Source organism: Sparus aurata, chromosome 8 (assembly GCF_900880675.1).
Source record: "Sparus aurata chromosome 8, fSpaAur1.1, whole genome shotgun sequence".
Lineage (NCBI taxonomy): Eukaryota > Metazoa > Chordata > Actinopteri > Spariformes > Sparidae > Sparus > Sparus aurata.
This window is the reverse complement of record NC_044194.1, coordinates 28,059,516-28,080,313: the sequence shown is the minus strand read 5'-3', so window position 1 is coordinate 28,080,313 and position 20,798 is coordinate 28,059,516. Positions and strand designations below refer to the sequence as shown.

The window sequence follows — 20,798 nt, the reverse complement described above, 5'->3', positions numbered from 1 at the left end:
TGTAATTTATTAAAAGAAAATGTTTTTAATGTTGTAAATGGGTTATTAGTCCTATTGTTCTCTAAATGTAAGACAGAATGGACCGCTGGGTGAGTATAGCATATTATGCCTTTCATGTGCGGTTGTCTCGCGAGTTTTCACGTGAGCTCCGCTCTCCCAAACCAAAATAAAGAATCCTCAGCTAAGTTGATGTGAGCTCATGAAGTGGTGTCTACGAAAACTCCTTACATTTTGTCTTCCGCGCATGAATGATATGCACAGCAGGCTGTTTTTGACAACCGGGCGAAACGTCTAAAAACGGAATGTAGCCTGACGAAAGGAGGTAAAGGAAAGTTGTTTTAAACTCTTGGTAACAGACTCGGCTAGCTAGCTGACTAACGATAGCTCCTTACGGCTGACGAGGTGTTTAGCTTAGCGGTTAACGCTAATTTAACAGCCTAACCAAAAAGTCTAAAATCCTCTTATCCGCTCTAAAGTCTCTGTAAAGCACGATGTTGACTGACGCTTTGCCTTTGACATCGTTGGTAAGTTCTTGCATAGTTAGACTCGTAAACACAGCAGCTGTAAATGTGCTCGGTGCCAAATTGATGTTTGTGACAGAATAACTGTGTCAGATTATTTCCTTTAACGTTAATTGGTACCACCTGGTTAACAGCGGTGACAGAAGATGTGTTAGGCTAAAAGGTAACTGGTACAAACTGCTGAATGTAACCTACATCCAGCTTATGAGACCATCGTTGGTCTAGCATTAGGAACCGTGGTGTTGTTAAATACTTTAGCATTACATTCATGAGTCTTTGTTATGTTTCACTCTATCTAGCTTGAGCTAGCTAACGTCCACGGATGCTATATTAGTCTAACGTAACGTTCAGCAGATGCAACCACGTTTGGTCACAGTTTACTTGTCTGGGCACGTCAGTCCCTCTTTGTGTTAATGTTAACTTCAAATGAACACCCATGAGTGTAGGTCCTTGGTATCTGCAGAAGACTTATGTTACAGTCATTTTCATAAATTGGACGTTTGGCGTGGTTTTTTTTTTTTTTAGATCAACTGTGTTCACGCTGTGGCTGTTTATTATTTGCATACTGCTTGACGGATGATCGATGTCTGAGCTTAATTATTTAGCCCACCACCCAAATTCACCAGATTCATTCAATCCGATCGATCATCCCGGAGTTAATTTGATGATACAGGAAAAATTACAGCAAAATACTAAAGCACTAGTTGTCCAGAGGATATACGTCATTCAGAAAGTCGATGTTTGTAGTACAGACAGATGTTCTTATGGTTAATCCCTTGCATGAACTGAATTCCTGGTGACCATTATCGTAAGAGATAAAACTCTGGTAAAGCCTGAGGTGACCTATTGATGGCTCCATCTGGACCATGAAATGTAGAAGGGGTGAGGATATGGTATTATTGGCCTTTGCAAAAAATATAACTAATTTTGTTGCACTTGAAATTATCATAGTCTTTGTCAGTGCATAACAGTAAAATGCATTCAGCTATGTGCCTCTTATCTTCCAGCCTGGAAGAGCTGATTTAACATGACTTATATGATTGCAAATGAGTCCCCTGGTGTCAAGAAGGTGACATTGCCCAAACAGCCCCTCTTGCAGAACACAGTTTTGAATCCACCAGTGCCCTTAAAGGTGCACTATGTAGTTTAGGAGAGGAAAACAAACTCAGAATTTTAATATTTAAAATATTAATAAGGTAATAACGCAAACTCAGGAAAAAAAAAAAAAAAAGAAATTCCATGACCAAATAAATGAGCTGTTCTCAGAGGGAAATAAGATCTACAGCGCTGTTTGAAGCTAGAAAGGTGGCAAGGTCTGCCAAATATACACAAAGTAAAACAGCATGAAATTGTGTTGCCCTGAGGTGAGTTGATTTAGTTTATTCAGTCATGAAACAATTATTGGTCTATTTAGTAAACATAACATAAAATCAGTCACTGAAGATCTTTGTAGTTTTGGGGAAGAAATGTTAATCGGAAGACATAGTGCTCCTTTTAAAGGCAATGGAAACCACAGTTTGTCTTTTGATTATGAAGGTATGTTATAATAGGGCTGGGCAATATATCGATATTTATTCTTATTGTGAGTGATATGAGAGTATATATCATCTTAGATTTTGAATATCATGATATCACATCAGCTGTTGTCTTTTCCTGGTTTTAAAGGCTGCATTACAGTAAAGTGGTGTCATTTTCTGAACGTTTTGTTCTGATACCAAAGTTATCATTGTATATCTACATTTATCATAATTCTTTGTGTGTTAATATTTGTTTTGTTAATATTTTGAAAGCACTAAGTCAATCCCACGATATTGTTGCAATATTGATAATGAGGTATATTGTCAAATATTGTGATATTCCAATTGCCATGTCATCCAGTTCCTATGTTATAATATTACATTTCTAGTGGCATATTGCGTTTTGCACTTGCAACCTTGATGCTGAAGGAGCAGAGAAAATACAGGACCATCTGAGAAAAGCTGCAAGCCTGTATTTTAGGTGCTTTTGATGCTCGTGTGAATACTAGTTATTCAGCATACATTCAACATTTTCAGTCACCTCTATGAAGCTTTTATTTTTTTACTTTTTACATATAACCTTTGTAATATTCAAAATGTTGGTATTTTTCCATACATTTTCCCCAATGTTTTTTTTAAGAGAAGGAAAACTGCCCCAGACAGACTTTCAGAAAATAAGGCTTGTTTGATGCTGCCTTCAAGTGATGTTGGAAATATTGCAGTTATGTGGTCTAGTTTGAGCTGATTTGAAAAAACAAAACAACAGATCAAATGATACATCTGGAAAACGTTGGGTATAACAACTGATATAAACTTACTAGGAAGTCGATACGAGAAGATGAATGGCAAATAAATATGTCCCTTACAAAACATGCTATCAATGACTTTGTCATAAATAGCAGATAATTCTGAGTATGTATGTTTTTATTTGATTTCTTATTTTACATTATAAAAGAATATTAAAAAGGCAATTTTTGTCATAGTTTCCCCAGCTTCCGAATCAGAAATTGATTGAGCTGGTGATCAAGGGAAGAATTTTTGATTCTGGTGTAGCTTCCATAACATTTCCCACGTTACGTTTAGTTGGGCGTTCTGACTACTGCATACAGTCATGTTAAATACATCCTGCAATCAATGATAGCCTATTCGTAAGATCTGTTGTTGCTATTAAGGACCGGCATCCATGAAATGCACTTTTAGTACAGGCAGCACTCGGAAGGGGGAGCTTACGAGCAGCACGTGAACGCAGCATCGCCCTGATTCAGTCAAGCACGCGGCCATTCACAGTTTAAGGTCCCTCCGGTGACTCTGAATGACTCGCCGGTGCACGTCTCCCTCGCCTTGTAGACACATTTAGGGGTTTGGGTCGAAGCGATTGGATTTTACCAGCGAGTGAAAGTCCAGCTCGAGTGTGTGAAACGATGCTGATGAAGTTGGAAAGTAATGAGCGAGGATGCTGAAGCTGCCGGGAAGCCCGCTTTGTTCGGAGGAGCGCAAGGCTTTTGTGCCGCTGTCATCCCGCAGCTCATCCCCTGCTGCTTTGTCTTCACTTGGCCCTCTGATACCGACCGGTAGGTGCACGTCCGCTTTCAAAGCGCAGGGGTTTTTTTTTCTGTCTTTGTTGTTTTATTTTATTTTTTTTGGCTTGGTTTTTAGCTTGTCATTGTGCTACATGCGCACAGTATCAATACTCTGCTCTGTGTCTGATTTACTGTAAATACAAGATTTCTGTTAGTGTCCTAGAAAGAAGATCTCTGAATGTATTATTATGGGACTCACTTCGGCAGACTACCTTGTACTCAGTACAGGGCAAATACTGATCTTATGATGCATAATAATAATCCTCAGTGTTACATGATATGAGAAATTGATATATTTCCGCAAAGATATGAAAAAATGAGGATGTTATTCATATTGTCGTTTAATGGGGGTATTTCCCTCTTTAAATCACATATTCAGCATCCCATTGCTGGATTTCAGCCCAGACTGCTGCAGAGAGCAGATTCCCTGTCTTTGCCCGTCTGTGTGTCGTGTCAGCAGCCCCTAAATAATAGATGGGACCCTCACCCCTTAGGGCTCTCACCTCGTGCTTTTAATAGACTGACAAGCCGCCTTGAGTTATTGTGTCTTGGAAAGGTTGGAGAACTTGCCTTTTATTTAACACATTGAACCTGCATGCGGAGCGCTTGTGAGCACTATAGGCCATTGATCTATTCAGCAAATAACAAGGGAAATGGTGATATCAGGGGGTGGTGCTCAGTAACAGGAAATTGGACAAGTGAAATGTTAGCCCCCTCTAGTTCTTCCTGGCTGTGTGAAATCTTGGCTGCTGTTGATTTGCTTTGCCATGTGAAAGATGAGAGGAGCTGCTTGCCCTCAGTGAAATATCGCCTCCTCAGTTCTTTTGTTCCCTCGACCCTGCTGGTCAGGCCACTGGCTGCTTGCCTGTAAGGCCACTTTAGTTGTTATTACCCGATTTCTGCCAAGCATTTAAATCCCATTTGAGATATACCATGCATTCATGCTCTGTTAGGCAGTAGTGTTACAGTTATAGCTTTCTAGATAGCTTAATTGTGGCAGTTTCAGAAAGGAGACCCCAACAGCATTCTCTTTAGTATAATGTATAAGCGTGTCAGAATGAACCACTGCGCTGACTACTGTTCTATACCCTTCTATGAGTTGCCTTGAATGACATTTTTCTCACATTTTCAGTGATGGTGTCTGTTAGATAGGCTGCAGGAAGTTGTCTTATGTGCCTGTCAGATGGTCCACCTGAACACAATGAACCAGAAAAAGGTGTGTGTGTGTGTGTGTGTGTGTGTGTGTGTGTGCGCGCGCGCGTGTGTGCATGCACATCTTTGTGAGCACATTTCTTCCATTCCTCAGCTGCTATCTATTATGACCCTTGTCTTCAAGGACATTGCCAGAGTCTGCAGCTATACTGTGAAGCTGACATGTTATGAAGAGAACAAGAACAGCCTCTCTGATTTCTGAAATGTAACCTTTGGAGCAGGATTTAAAAGTTAACTAGCACTGTATGCACACATTTTCTTAACATCTATATTAATAACATTGTTTAATCCTATGTAAATGTAAATAGCATCGTCTGTGTTGTGTTTATAGATATAATCTTGCGCATCGCATGACTGATGAGATGTCATCTTCCTAAAATGGAAAATGAATCTATGACCTTGACTCAGTGTAGCTTAGGTGGTTGTGGAAATTCAAGGTGATGTGCAGCCACTGACTGCACTGTTGATGATTTAGTGTCAGCTCCTCACTGGTCTTGCTACATCTTAGTTGTTTCTGTCTGGGTCTGCCCTCCCAGACAGTTACCCAATTAGCCACTCAATCAGTCTGTTAGTCAGCTGGCCACCTACTGGTTGTCCAGCACATTCAGATGTCAGCCAGTATCCAGGCAGGCTTCTCTCATTATCAGCCTTTGAAGCTATGCCAAAACATCGATGGCCTTTTTACTGGATGCGGAGCATGGAAACAAAAGAAAGTCATCTAATTTAATCTTTAAGAGCTGATATGCATGTGATTTCTATTTATTTGTGTGACTTAATGAGATCAGGGTTTTATGTTTTAGTGTGGTTTTTTGTGTGTCTGGCCATGTGCTGTGCAGAATAGAAGGGTACTATAGAATACTCTGGCTCTGTCCCCAACTTCCTTTTTTATAAAAAAAAAATTAAAAAGGAACTCTTTCTGTCACTCACCCCTCCTTGCTCCCATTTTCCACTTCTCTGATTCCACCGTTGACAGTAGATGGCCATCATCATATTTCAAAGCGGCTCCTCTCAAGAGAGCAAGGCTCTCTTCATTACTGAGATCTGAATGTGTTTCTGCCCTATAAGCTCAATGTTATTGATCAGGTAGCCAGGAGCGATGTCATAGTAGAAGTGAAATGGCTACATTCATCAACTCAGTTACAGGAATGTAATTCATCATGATACACCAGACTGGAATTATAAAAGGTTTGGTTTCATTTCCCTTTATTATATCAGCAGTCAGGAAAGTCAGGTGAAGTTTTGTAGTCCACGAAACTTTTCTAGAGCTTCACAGCAAAACTACACAACTGAAGTAGCTGGGGACTTTAAACAAGTCTTCCAAAGCCCCTGAGATCCCATATGGATGTGAACAGATGTTTTTTACACCCTTTTAGAGTAGCAGCTATAGTGAAGCTTTCAGCTAAAAAAAATATTTGTAAATAACTTTTTAAAATCACTTTGGTATCTCTGGGCTCCTGGTGACTTATGCCGGACGAGCTGTACGTTTTCAAACATGTCCCCATCTGCTTCAGTGGTTTAGTAGAGAGCTCCAGCATTTTGTTTGAGAAAATGACTGAATTAACTTATCAGTTATCAAAATAGTTTTTTTTTCTTTAGTTCAGCTAATCGATTAATTGTTGCAGCTCTACATCTAATACCCCCCTTCCATCTTCACTTCCTCTCTTCGTTTCAGATCTTCATATATTTGAAAATTTCCCCACTTGTAACTGCACTGTATAGCTGTCAAAGTCAATAGCATATGATGCGTCTGAGTTCCCGTGCATTATTGAATTATAACCTTGGCTGAATAAAACTTTTCTTCAGAGAAGGTAACAGAATGGAAAAGGACTGTTTTAGGCATGATGTTCTGAGCAATACAACCTAAAATAACAAATGTCAAAAGAGCTAAACTAGTCACATAACTTTTTGAGTGGTACTCAAGTGTGTGCATGTATGTGCATTAATGTGTGCACGAGATTGTGTGTTTAAGTCCTTTCTGAAATGGAGGGCAGATATTATAACAGCTCTCTCAGGGCTGTTTGTCTGTCTCTGGAAAAACCTTGAAATACAGCGGACCACTCAAGGAAGCATCACTCGCTCCAAGGCTGGAGTGGTTGTTAACCCATCAGTCAAAAAATGTCTGAGGAACAAGCAAACTGTTTCCGTGTGTTGTCCTGTCCCTCACTCAGTTTGTTTCACGCGGATACACTCTCTAATGGACGCTGGGTTGTGTTTATGTGGCTGCAGGCTGAGTTTGGTAGTTTGGCGTCGGCCCTGTTTCTGCAGCACTCAGGCACTGTAAAGGGTTCACATGAGTTGACTGCAGCCCTCTACTTGTTCCGCAGCTCAGCACGCTAAAAACAAACCCTTTACCCCCTGAGCCATTTTTGCACAACTATGCGTGCGAGTTTGCCTAAAGAGGATCTAATCTGAGCTCTGGGTAATCTATCTCATTGTTGCAGTAAATCATGCATCAGTGCTTTGGTTTCTCTACGATGAGTAATGTCACCCCATTTGGAGTTGACGTTCAAACTTTTATGGTATTTTGAAGTTCAGAGTCACAGAATATTTTTCCGTTTGCTGAATTGTCTGATGATGTTAAACTATTCAGGCACAGTTGAGTTGTAGTTGGTCCAAAAGTTTTTAAAGGACTGTATCTAATGTATCCAGCAGTTGCTTCTTATGTCTGCCACTATACATGATGACTCATAGATATCAGCCAACTAAATACACCTGAAAATGTTGAAAAACATCCTATCTTCCAGTGTTTCAGAAAAGTTTGTTTGTTAATCCTGCATCTGTCCCTTTATCTGGATCCACACCAAAATGCAGTCTATTCTTGGCTTAGACCTTTCATCCCAGTTTGGTAGAAATCTGTCAAGTTTTTACGTGATAATGTTTTAAAACGGGAAAAAAAAAAAATGAAGTGGCTCCTTGACGCTCGTCCGGTGTATTACAAGTTTCGAGGTTCCAAATTGATTTGAAATGAAATTATTTCCATCCTTTTCAAGCTGAAATTTTCACTGTAGCTGCTAAAGGAAAAACATTGGTGCACACCCCATCTGAGGTTGTGCACTATCTTGACTACGTTGATGGTGTAAGTAGTGTCTTTTCAAATCAATTTGCAGTCTTGGTGCATCACGAGGCTTGGATTACACTAACCATGGGTTGAATTTTTAGTTTTAAAAACACATTTGTAACATACAATATTTTGGAGGTGTTGGTATTGTAGCCTATTTTTTCATAAATGGATAACACATCTGAAGTCATGCACCTTTGGGGCATCTTTTATTCTTACTAAAACTCAAAGTGAGACCACCTGACATTCTTGTGTCACCAAATATCACCAATAATATCGATCAGTCCAGTCTGAACAACATATTGACTAACATTCAGCACTGTCACTCCAAGTTCTGCTGCTGTTTGGCTACGTGAAAGACATGCTCACAACTTTGACTTTCTTTGTTTGTGCTTTCATCTCTCCAGCAGTGACCGACAGTGTGGCTTGTCAGTGTTGGACTGCGACCACCACACGCAGCAGGTCAGCACCATGAGTCTGTATGGGGCCGGGGCCAGCAATGGTGCTGTTGGAGGGGCGAGAGAGAGAGTAGGAGCAGAACATTACCGGGAGCAACGGCGACGCTCCAGCGACCGCTCACGTGACTCCTCCCATGAGAGAGGGGAGAGTCAGCTGACGCCCTGCATCAGGAATGTCACTTCTCCCACTCGGCAGCATGGTGAGGAGAAAAAAAATAAATAAAAGTCAGAGTTCATTTGCCGAGTCATTGTTTCTTCTCCGTCTTGTAACAGCATGCTTCAGTGGTGTTCATGTGTCTTCCTCTCCCTCAGATCGTGAACGTGGCGACGGAGGCTCGTCCTCAAGATCCTCCAGTCCACGACCTCCCAGGGTTTCTCTTCCCTATTCCCATTTTGGAGGGGCCTTGATCGGGGGACACATACCTCGAGCCCTTGTTCCTCCTGGAGCAGAGCACCACTCCAAGACAGTCGGCCAAGGACTGTGCGATATGATCTATGTGTATGACCTCAGCAGCAAAGAGGGGCATCGCAGTGGACTGAGATTGGGAGAAAGAGTAACGCTCATTGTGGACAATACAAGATTTGTGGTGGATCCCGCCATCTTCACAGCTCAACCAAACACCATGCTGGGCAGGTAATGACTGACTCATGAATTAAATGTACATATGTATAGGTTCCCATGGTGGATGAATTATTTATGATGCCTTACAGTTCAAAGTCAAAATAGCCAGTTGGCTCTTGCTTGTCATTTTCTGCTTTTTCCGACAGTGACAGTGGTACACAGTACACAGAAGTCATTGTAGGGGATGAGTTCAGTCCAAACTGTTATTTTGATTTGATTTAATCACACAGCGGTGTAAGTTAGTTCGTTCCAAACTACACTTACTGCCACCTGAGATAGTTGATGCATCCTGTAGTGCATTAAGCAGTAAACAACATACACTCATACATAATTTAATGCAGATCTAATTAAAAACAAATGTAAACATGATGTAAATGCCAATGGCTTCAATAATTTGGCCCTGTCTGCTTTGACATCTAGAAGCTGCTTAAAAAGAGTGTGAAGTTGGTGGACTCTTTGCTTGGGTGATACACATCTGGGTGATGCTACCTAAAATGCATCAACATGTTTGATGTGTTTCCACTCACATACAGCTGTCGAACAACACAGACGCTCCATCCTCATCTGAGCCACCACTTGCTCTCAAAAATGTTCCCATACAGCTGATTTGAAAGAAGCGAGCTGGCCTTATAGCTCTGCTGTCTCATTTGAGCTTGCCATACTACATAGCACCAGTGCCTTCCTCTTCTGCTTTTGATGTTTAATAGCAGCTGGAAAGCAGATTTTAGGCCATTTACTGGATTGAGTGTGGATCAAAACCGTTATAATCTCACCCACTGACATATGCTCTCACCATAGTGTGACTCAGTCAAATATATTCTTTGTGTGAATGCATGCACAAAACGGTGACTTCCAGTTCTGGATGAATACATGTATTCTTCATGGACCGTATTGATAGAAAGGAACAAGGGGGGGAGAGAGGGAATGGCACGCAGCAAATGGCTGCAGTGATATGCGCAGGGTGAGCCACCGAGTGTGTGAAGTGCAAAATAGTTGAGTGTTATATGTGAATTTTCAAATCATGCTGCTGGGGACTGTGTGCTGCAACAGCTAGATATACATTTTAAAACCATACTACAGGATGCATATAACAGTATTATTATTTCCCTTTAAGATTTACTAAAGAGGACAGGTATTTTGGATGTTTTATCTTTTCCCCTTTCACTCTGCCTACCATCTGCCATTCCCAGAAGCTAAAAGCCTTAACTGTATTGGTGCTGAAAGAACAGCTCCCCCCTATTTAGTGTCCTTTCCCAAAACAGTCCAGCAGACTTCTTGTAAAATTTGACCTCAACATTCACCCTGTGAAATGCAGTTATGATGCTGCCAATTCCCCCAATAATGGTCTACTGTTTGTCACTTAACAATAAAACAGCAGATGGTGTTTGTTTGTGGTATATATAAATGTGTGAATGTTGGTTATTAATAATTTGTTGATGCCGAATAATTCACATAGACTTTTCTGTAATGAATAAACCATGAATCAGTTGGGACTATTCTTCATCCCAGAATAACAGCCATTTAAATGGAGATTTGTTGTGATTTAGTATGTCTTTATTGAAGTTCTTTTGATGACTTTCATTTTCAAACCAAACCTTTTTCTTTTGTGATTACAAGAAAGTATGAAAGGCTTCAGAGAGTTCAGCAACTTTAATGCACTCTTCCAGTTTTGGAGCTGATCAGAAACTGATTCCAACAGCAACGATGATCTCATCTGTTTTTTCTTTTCTCTCAGGATGTTTGGTTCTGGGCGGGACAACAACTTCACACGGCCCAATGAAAAAGGAGAGTTTGAGGTGGCTGACGGGATCAGCTCCACTGTGTTCAGAGCCATTCTGGTGAGTGCTGAGTTTAGGTCTTCATCTGTGATGCTCTGCCATTTTTAGCTCAGAACAGCTCTATACACACTGTCCATGTTTGCTCTGTATAATACTGCATCTCTACCCCTCATCTTCATGCTTTAAATGTCTTCTCTCTCGATCTCTTTGCCTTTTCCTCATCACTCGGCTATACTCTTCCTTTTTCCTGTTTTTTCTCTTTTTTTGTTTGCTCCTTCCCTCTTTCCTTCACCGTTCTTCTTCCCTCTTCCTATTTCTCTAATCATTTTATCCTTCTTTCCTCCCTCCTTTTGTCTTTGGTCCAGTGGATTCAGAACCTTTCTGAAACATTAACTGCATCTTCCATGTTTTATTCACTCCCTACCCATCTCCCCCATCCTTCCATTTATATTAAACTCAAGATGTCTCACAATACTCCTACCACCACCTCTCCCTTCCTCTGTGGCTGTTCCCTTTTCTGCCACTCTTCTCTTCCACTCCATTGGTCCATCACTGTCGTCTGTACCAGCAGGGGAGTTCAGCTCAGTCTTATGTGGAAGCCCTCCTTCTGTTTGGAATTTTCAGTTCAGCTACAGTTTTGGCACCGCATGCAGTTTTTTGCCAGACTAGATCCCACCAATTTAATTTTCCTCTCAGTTATGTTTCCTAATCAAAATTCCAAGTATAAGATTAGTTGTGCATTCCCTGATTCAAAAAAAGTTAGGAAGCTGTGTAAAACGTATATAAAAAACAATGCAATCACTTGGTTTTACGGAGTGTTTCTAAGCCCATGCAGTAATATCCTTTATGCAATCATGTGTTTGAAAAATTGGTGAAGGTTCCATAGAATATTTAAAACACAAGATTTCTATTAGAACCAGCAGAAAGCTCTGGTAAGTTCAGAAAGTGACATCACTGTACTGTGATGTGGCTTTAAAACCAGGAAAAGACAACACTTATGTCAAATCATGATAAGAACCATATCCCAAATCTCAGACAATACATAGTGAAATGTCAAGATGATGATGATGATGATAAAGTATATAGATTGAAAATATTGATCTATTACCCAGCCCTATGGTCATCATCATGTCTGTTGTTGAATTGAATCACTTGATACTGTGAGGTGTTCAGAATATTTTGCTTCTCTTAAAAATCTCCTGGTATAATCCAATACAACATCACTACAAATACAGCCTTTATAGTGAACCATAGAGTCCACATAGTACAACTGAAAGTATGTGGTCCAGGATGCAACAAACCTGGTTGGAATCTGGCTGCCAGCCTTTCCTGTGCGTCATTCCCCTCTTGTTCCCCACACTTCCTGTCTGCCTTCCTACTGTGTAGCCCCTGTCAGACATGCACCTCGTTATGCAAGTATGAAAGTGAATGACAACAAGTCACTTGAATAAACCATGAAAGATTTGATGAGCCAAGTTTAAACTGTGCCAAGTTCATGGACGAATAAGTGAATATCCAGCATAATGCTGTCTTAAATAGAAATGAAACAACTCCCATCCTAGTGTGTTGACATGCAGTGCTCCTGTCAGAAAAAATTGCTGCTTACATTAAATGGTGAAACTGAGAAATTAGAATTGATAATTCCCTAGAAGTGAGGTGGAGCAAGCGTCCCTCGCACCTAAGCTCGCCAAGGAAGGTCATTCCATAAGTATTAAGATCCATCAGTGATGCATCCTTTTTCCTTCATATCAGAACTGCTTGAACTCAACAGAAGTGTCACCCCTCCCTCACAAGCACCACCTGCCAGATATCACCTTAACACGTGTCCTTGCATGTCTCAATACAGCCATAAGGAACATAAAAAAATCCCTTGTGTGTGACTGACAAGAAAAAGTCAAGTCAGTTTTATTTATATAGCCAAAAAAAAATCACATATCACATTGCTATTACATTCTGTAATAGCAATGTAAGTAACCCTTTTAGCTGAGAACAAAGGGGAGAAACAGATTGCAATGACAAAATATCAGATACATAGATGAGGAAACAATAATCCACCATCTGATCCAGCATCACATGAACAGATGCAGCATGCATTGTTACGTATTCTGTGTTTGAAAGGGGAAAAAGTCTAAAACCTAACTGAGTCAGCACACAAACTGTATTTTAAACACAAAAGTATTTTAGAAAGCAGTCTCACCACAAGGTGTTTTGGAGCTCTCAGTCACATCAGATTTGTCCAGTTGTCATGAAAAGCCAACATGGATTTTAAAAAAGTCTGTGAATTCATCTACAGCCGTCTGCTGATAGTGCCCATGAGATTGGATCGATAAAAGGCTCCAGAGCAGCTACTAAATGGACCCTGTGGAGAGGTATTTCTGTCATCTGCTGTTTCCGAGGTCAAGAATAAACTTTGAACGTCAAATCAAGTAGTCATTCAAGACAGCACTTCTTATAGAAGGTAATATTTACAGTATTGTTACAGTCTATAGGGGTTTCTTTTTATGCTCACCTGTATTTCTATTTCAATTACTCCTATCATCACAACATGACTTGGAGATGGACTGATCTAATTTTCAGCAATACAGTTGAACACTGTATTGCTGAAACATGAAACATGTAGGCTAAAAGCATAGGATGCACAGAGGCAGCAGAACAGAGACGGGTCATAAGTGGAAATGTTTGTACAGCGCAGATTCTTTCTGAGTCATTCCATTCCATTGGATCGGCATTTATACTTCACATCCAAGACACCCTAAGGATAATTTGCAACATGTGAATCAATAACAATAAATCATTTCTTACCTCATGAAAATCTTTTACTTTGAAAAATGTACATGTATACACTAGTTTTTACTTTGTTGCAACCAAATTCTGATTAAATGTAGCATTTATGTAGTTTTATCACATCTAGAAGTTATTTTAAATATAATATATATAAATATATCTTAAGGGCTAAAAAAAACAACTGTTGAGTTTAGATTTTCCCTAGAAAGACTATTTGAATGTCAGCTTCAAATGCTCTGTTTCATTCATTAATTTCAGTTTCAAACTCATCGCAGTCCTCCAGCGCGAATACAAAATATTCCTGAAAGCATTCCTGGTGAGCGTTTGTTGATATGTGGCTCCCAAACTGTTTGTGGCAAGTGCAAAACCCTCCATTCACCCCAGGCCGTTGGTGATGCACTCACAAAGACAGAGCAATTGCTTGATTGTGGTTATGGCATAATGGATTCTGGCATGAGGACGTAGGGATTGAACAAAACCCAAGGAGACAACTGAGTGAGAGAAGCACGGGACAGGAGTTAGAGCGGTGCCTGTGTTGGAACATGCAGTGTTTGAGTACAAACTGTGCAGCCTCGGTCAACTCCGACTCTCTCAGAGAGGGGAGGGGATTGGAGTGGGGGAGGAAAGTGACGTTGCTAGCTTTTGCTTTCATCACCATTTGCTCTCCACACCCCTTCCTCTATTCTCTCTCTCCTCTCTCTGTCTCCTCTCTCTCTCTCCTGTGACTTCTGCTGGATTTTATTTTCATCACCGCGCTCTCGCTCTCGCTCTCCCTCCCCTCCCCTCCCTCCCCCCCCCCCCTCCTCTCTCTCTCCGTCTCTGGCGGCAGTGTGAGTGGAGCGGCATCAATAATGGCGTCTTGTTTTTTCTCCCATGCTTGCGCGTGAATGCCTGCCATTCTGCCTGTGTCTTCATTTGTGTGTGTGTGTGTGTGTGTGTGTGTGCGTGCATTGCTGAAAATGGCAGGATTACTACAAGTCGGGGATTATCCGCTGCCCTGACGGCGTTTCCATTCCCGAGCTGAGGGAGGCATGTGACTACCTCTGCATCTCCTTCAACTACAGCACCATCAAGTGCAGAGACCTCAGTGAGTACGCGTTGCTTGTTTAGCTCCATTTGTCATATTTACTCTGCGAAGTGAGCAGAGCTGCAGACTGATGTAGCTGCTGGACGCCGGTGAGTGTGGAGCTCAGATCGTTGTCTTTGTTATTGTGTAAGTGCATTAGTGAGGAACACAGATAGACTTTGCCTGTTTTGTTTTTATTGCAGAATGTGTCACATCACTGCATATTTGATGAGTATAGACAGCTTCTAACTTATTTTCATTAAGAATCAGTTGGTAGTAATAAGTCAGTGATATTGCTGATATGCAGAATGAGGACATTACTGTAGCTGTTACTGTAAATATAGCAGTCAGTCAGAGCTAAAAGTAGGCACAGTACATCCGTGATTAGTATATGGAGACAGGCTGATGTCGCCGTTTGTCTGCATCAATGTTGTTTGCGTACATTCATTCAATGATGCATCATGTCTATGTGTGTGTTCGATATAAGTGTTGTTATTGTGCACGTTTGCGCTTCTTGTTTGTGTCTGTGAGTGTGTGGGAGGAGCAGCTCGCAGGCTGCTGCTGCTGTGTGTGTGTGTGTGTGTGTCAGTCTCTAAGTAGGTCATGATTAGCTGTAAGATTTAGCACTTGTTATGTAAGCATATGAAGAAAAATAAGGAGAGCAGGTACTGTTCTTTTACCAACAATATGTGGTTTTCAGGGGTTTCCATCTTTAGTTGCTGCTTTTTGTGTTTTTCTGTTATTGGTTTTTAGTTTGACCTAAATTCCCCTCTGTTCTGGATAGATCCACACAAAGGCTGCACACATAACATGTGGTTCATTATATCTGAAAATACTTACTGTTAGTATGTGCAAGCATTTCTACACAGGTAATATTTAGGTCATAAGTGCTGCAGTACTGTCTGAATATCATCAGCTGTACAGCTAGATGATTTGAAGCGAAGAACACATTACTGTAATACTACTATAGTAGTATCTCCACCTGTGTGTAAACTGAGCCCAAATACTTTACGATGACAGTTATAGGTACAAGAGCATTTACTTTCAGGACTATGCATGAATAAGAAAAGTAAAAGCATAGTATTGGGATTACCTCGTCATTCCTGACTTGAATAGTATTCAGTAATCAGTAGCTTGACCTGCTCAAACTATGTCCAGTCATGATGTTCTACACTGTCTTCTTCTTCTTTGCCTTTTTTGGCAATATTGCTGCAATTCTTGGTGCATTAACGCTGCTTGTTGATCAGTGAAATAGTGTGATATCACATGACTCATATGCTCGTGCAACTTTATGCACGTGCATGAGAACAAACAAAACATGGCCCTACACATAAGAGGCTCTGTAGCGCCTTTATGACTCTTCCTGTTACACTCAAAGGCCTCAAACACATCATATGTAGTTATATTTTGAGGTTGATATTCAGAGAGCAATTATTGATGCATCAACATTTTTTAGAACTAGACATGATTTATTCCCTGTGACTACTTGCTACTTAATTACAGTGTCTGTAATGATCCATTATTAACTGAAATGGCTGAAACGACTCTTTAATCACACTGAGCCATTCTTACCAAAGCTTAAGAAGTAGCCTAGCTTCCAATGTAAACATAACGCACATGTTTATATCTTTTACATTTCACCATCCAGTTTCCAATCTGAAAGTTGAATGGATTGATATGAACACTTATTTAATTTCCCATGGAGGCAAATAACTTTCCTCAAACTTAAAATAGCCAATCAAACTTGGCTACCCTAGTTGCTGTAGGAAGAGCGTGACCCAGCAGTGTCCTACATTCTCTCTCCCCCCAGGCGCCCTGATGCACGAGCTCTCTAACGACGGGGCCCGGCGTCAGTTTGAGTGTTACCTGGAGGAGATGGTGCTGCCGCTGATGGTGGCCAGCGCTCAGAGCGGAGAGAGGGAGTGTCACGTGGTGGTGCTGACTGACGACGACGTGGTGGACTGGGATGAAGAGTACCCGCCACAGATGGGAGAGGAGTACTCACAGAGTAAGAGTCTTTCATCATCACTGATGCTGGAGCTGATCACACCTTTTTACTATATATAACCAACGAACCCAGCGGGTCAGGTGACCTGTTTTGGAAGTGATATGTCAGCCTCGAAGCCCTTGACATTTTTAAACCTAAAAAAGCTTTTTGTCATTGACGGACCTTCAGTCACGTCTGAGTCCACCTGCTGCAGATAAAGCAAGCACTCAGAAATGTCTCCCCAGGCTGTTAGTGAAAAGAATAGAATCTCAGTAAAAAAGAATAAAAGCAAGAACACGCAGGAGGGGAGCTATGATTTAAAGGATAAGTATGGTGATTATGTATATTTTCTTTCTATCAAAAAAAACAAATGGTTCTAACAAATATTGTGTGTGTATTCATGTGTCTGTGTCATAGAGCTCCATTGTTGTCCAAAACCTCTCACATCAATGAGTCACACTGTTGCACTGGGTCCCACATACACCATGTTGCTGCAGTAAAAACTGCGGTGGCCTCATAACAGAAAGAGTTCCTGCTTCTCCTTTTTTTTGAATTTGAAATAAAATCCTGTCTTCCTTTTACAGCAAAAATTCCTTTGCATAGCATATTATCTCAGACCTCATCTTTAAAAAGTCCTAAGTTTAACTGTGAACTGCTCATCAGTGGGCCCTCATCCTGTCATGCCTTTCAGTAATCTGGTGTATTTGTTATTCATGTTGTTCCCCTTCTCTTTTTCATTGCCACACAGACCTAAACCAGTGGTGCTGCCACTTTTGGTAGTAATTCTGAATGTAGGAGAAGTCTATGCCATCCTAGAAATTCTTCAGTTAGGACAGTTTGATAATAGCTAAAATCCTCTCGAGGATAAAATGGGATTTATTCCTAAAGGACGCTGGGAAACATGCTTCTGTAACACAATGCATCGTAAACTTGGATAAGGTAGGATTTCATATTCAGGAAGTTTCTGTAACGAGGCCCCAGCAGATCAGCAGCTGGATACAAATGGTACCTTACAAATGTACTATTTCTTCCTGTTTGAGTAACGTTTACTTAAAACTCCCATTGAGCAGCTGTTTTGGGAAATCAGGAAACCTTTTAACCTTTTCAGAAGCCTTTTCAGAAACTTCCAACAGGTTGAAGGTTGTGCAGTGGATTCATGTGTTGAATGTCCCTCTTTCCTCTGCAGTCATCTACAGCACCAAACTGTACCGCTTCTTCAAGTACATCGAAAACAGAGACGTGGCCAAATCAGTGCTCAAGGACAGAGGACTGAAGAAGATCCGCCTGGGAATAGAAGGTACTGACTGACTCGGAGTGTTCTCTTCTTTTATGTATTCTCCATATGTGAAGAACGTATTTGGTGAGAATAATGCACTTGGAGCTTACTGGCCATCAGTAGGGTGAGGAGTGCAGAGAAGATGTTCTTGTATTTCACAGCATGGCCATTTAGTCTGGAGGCAGGACGCTGGATGAATTATCTGGGTCATTTTACAGCAGTACGGATCAGAGCACACATTTCAGACCCTGACCCTCTGATTTCTATTGAGGTCTGTCTTTTCTCCACTGCAGCGAACACAACACTGTCAGACTCTGAGTTGAAAAACAAAAGGGCGTCGAAGAAAGATCATTTTTAGGTCATGGCAGCAGTTCCAAGAATACTGGAACTTTCCCCGAGGGCTGCAGCAGGAAACCCTTAACTTTTACCATGATTGGGCTTCATTGTGTGTGCACACACCGGGGATGATGTCAGCACACGGTAAAAGTCTAAATGGCTGGCCCTGATGCAAGAATTTCCACAACACCAATAAAAGGCTCTCTAAAAGTGTGTTTTTAATCAAATGTCAAACCCGAGCAGTAGCTCAAAGCTAGAATACTTGAATGAATAGATTGCAGTTCTACAGGTGATTATGTGCCCAAATATTTCCCAGCCAGGATCAGTCATTTCCCAAAGCCTTCAGCCGTTGCCTGGTAACTGGAGAGCTGGCCAAGAAATAGTCCAACCCCCCAAAAAACGATAGATAGATATAAACTAATGAGACTGAACATGTCAGTGAGTGACTTCCATAGAAGATAAGAGATGGTTGTCAAATCTCTCTGTTTCTTTCAAAACCACATTAAACAGCATGTTCACATGTAAACTTCTTTTTTCTCCCTCCATGTTTGTTTACGGTTCACCCTAACACTTATTCCTCAGGACTGAGCCTGAGTGTGTTCAGACGGAGCAGCTTCCCCTTTTCCATTCTATAAAATAAGCTAAACTAACCACCTGCTCTATCTATCTATCTATCTATCTATATATCTATATATCTATATATCTATATATATATATATATATACATATACATACATACATACATACATACATACATACATACATACATACAAAGGCTCTAGTTGTTTCTGTATATTTAGTTAATTTGTGTCATTTTGTTTTCTCCAGGATACCCAACCTATAAAGAGAAAGTAAAGCGGCGTCCTGGAGGTCGTCCAGAGGTCATCTACAACTACGTCCAGCGTCCTTTCATCCGCATGTCCTGGGAGAAGGAGGAAGGGAAGAGCCGCCATGTGGACTTTCAGTGTGTCAAGTCCAAATCCATCACCAACTTGGCCGCGGCCGCCGCGGACATTCCCCAGGACCAGCTGGTGGTCATGCAGCCCACGGGGCCGCAGGTGGACGAGCTGGACACTCTGCCGCAGCCACCAGGCGCCAACGACCCCTACCAGCTGCCGCTCGGACAGGGGCCAGAGAACAACGCGGGCCCTCAGCTAGCGCAGGGCTACGAGGGCCCGAACCAGCAGGCTCAGGACAGTCCCAGTCAGGCGGCACACGGCCTGGCCCACGGCAACCAGCAGCAGCAGCAGCAGCAGCAGCAGCAGGGCGGCAGCCACACTCAGGCCACGTACCACTACGAGCCGGACCCTGACACACCGTCACCCTCTGCATGAGCCAGGCTGCACTGAGCCCCTCCTCCACTGCTGTGTTCACACCAACAGCAACAAGGGCCTATTTATCATTACACTGAGATCAAACACTCACACTCTGAAAGACTTTTTCGCTGAGCGTCCATTGATTGAACTCACAGTCCCTCTACAAAGTATATGAAATTGAATAGGTGACACGGGTAGGGAAGCTACGCTAAGAAGCACAGAACCTGGTTGGCCTTCAACAGCCAATAAGCACACAGTTTAACCTCCCAGCAGAGATTTTAAGCACTTCTGGCCACTTGTTGCTTTCAGTGTGAACACAAACTCTGTTCAAAAACAGCCTCCTCCCACTCCTCTTCCTCATCCTCCTCTTCCTACTCCTCCTCCTTGTCCCTCCCCTTCTGAGTGGCAAAACACCACTTTGCCTTGTGTTGCACCTCTGCTGCAGCCTTTCTCAGTCAACACAGCGTCCGAATGAACGAGAAAAGTTTCCAGCCAAGGACGGACGACGCACATCAGCAGGACTCCTCACCCACCTCAGTTCACTCTTTGTTTTTATTTATCTGACCAAAGGAGAGTTCAGTTGCATTCTGTGTGCATGATAAAAGAGAGTGTTGTATTTCATTAGAATGGTGTGTGTGTGTGTGTGCTGCTAGGATACTGTACCTCACTGGAAAGTGGATTTCAGTGCCTCTTCAGTTTATTTGGGTGCGAGTAAAGTTGGCTGTGAAGATTCACTTTGCCCGGCTCAGTGAAAGCCTTGATGAAAGGATTTTTGTTTTACATGTTTTTAAGAAAATGTTCCACTCCTTCTGTTCTTCAAACCAGTTGATTTGGTTCCCAGTTTACATTGAGTCCTCGTTTTCACTTGTTCGCTACTGTTTGCGTCATGGCTGACCTGCACAGGTTCATCACCACCGCTGTGAGCACACAGGATGTCAGAAGAGATGTCAAAAGATGTTAAACACAATGTTTTTTCTAATAAATGGTATTCACAACACTCGTCTTGGATGACTCGTTTCCTTATTTTAAAGGACCAATTCACCTAAAAATTAAACTTCAGTTATAATCTACTCGCGCTCATGCTGATGGAAAGTCAGGAGAAGTCTATTCACCCACCAAACATTGCTGGAGCTTCACAGCAAAACAGTGTGGCAGCATTTTCCTACATAACTGAAGTAGCTGGGGACTTGTTTTGAAACACAAAAAACAACTGATTAAATGGCTCCATGTTAAGCCCTCACAGGCTTCAGTCATAATTAACGTGATACGTTCACTCATCACGTCACG

General features: G+C 41.6%; 1 protein-coding gene across 5 annotated transcripts; it reads left to right on the top strand.

Moving 5' to 3' along the window:
• Positions 1–137: 137 nt before the first annotated feature.
• On the top strand, positions 138–20,508 carry LOC115586809 (BTB/POZ domain-containing protein 10-like). 5 transcript variants are annotated; one of them, XM_030426178.1, is made up of 8 exons: positions 138–322; positions 8,299–8,546; positions 8,659–8,980; positions 10,704–10,806; positions 14,497–14,617; positions 16,407–16,604; positions 17,770–17,880; positions 19,024–20,508. In XM_030426178.1, exons 2-8 carry the CDS (start codon positions 8,360–8,362, stop codon positions 19,527–19,529), a joined length of 1,548 nt encoding a protein of 515 aa, XP_030282038.1. In that variant the 5' UTR covers positions 138–322; positions 8,299–8,359; the 3' UTR covers positions 19,530–20,508. The 5 variants fall into 5 exon arrangements, with proteins under 5 accessions (XP_030282038.1, XP_030282036.1, XP_030282037.1 ...); XM_030426176.1 differs by having other exon boundaries at positions 8,296–8,546; XM_030426177.1 differs by having other exon boundaries at positions 138–328; positions 8,296–8,546.
• Positions 20,509–20,798: the final 290 nt, after the last annotated feature.

Bases quoted from the DNA above. Each gene is read 5' to 3' on its own strand.
- LOC115586809 (XM_030426173.1), top strand. From the start codon at position 3,482: ATGAGCGAGGATGCTGAAGCTGCCGGGAAGCCCGCTTTGTTCGGAGGA. The intron at 8,981-10,703 runs GTAATGACTGAC...CTTTTCTCTCAG, and splicing joins CCAAACACCATGCTGGGCAG to GATGTTTGGTTCTGGGCGGG. The intron at 17,881-19,023 runs GTACTGACTGAC...TGTTTTCTCCAG, and splicing joins GATCCGCCTGGGAATAGAAG to GATACCCAACCTATAAAGAG.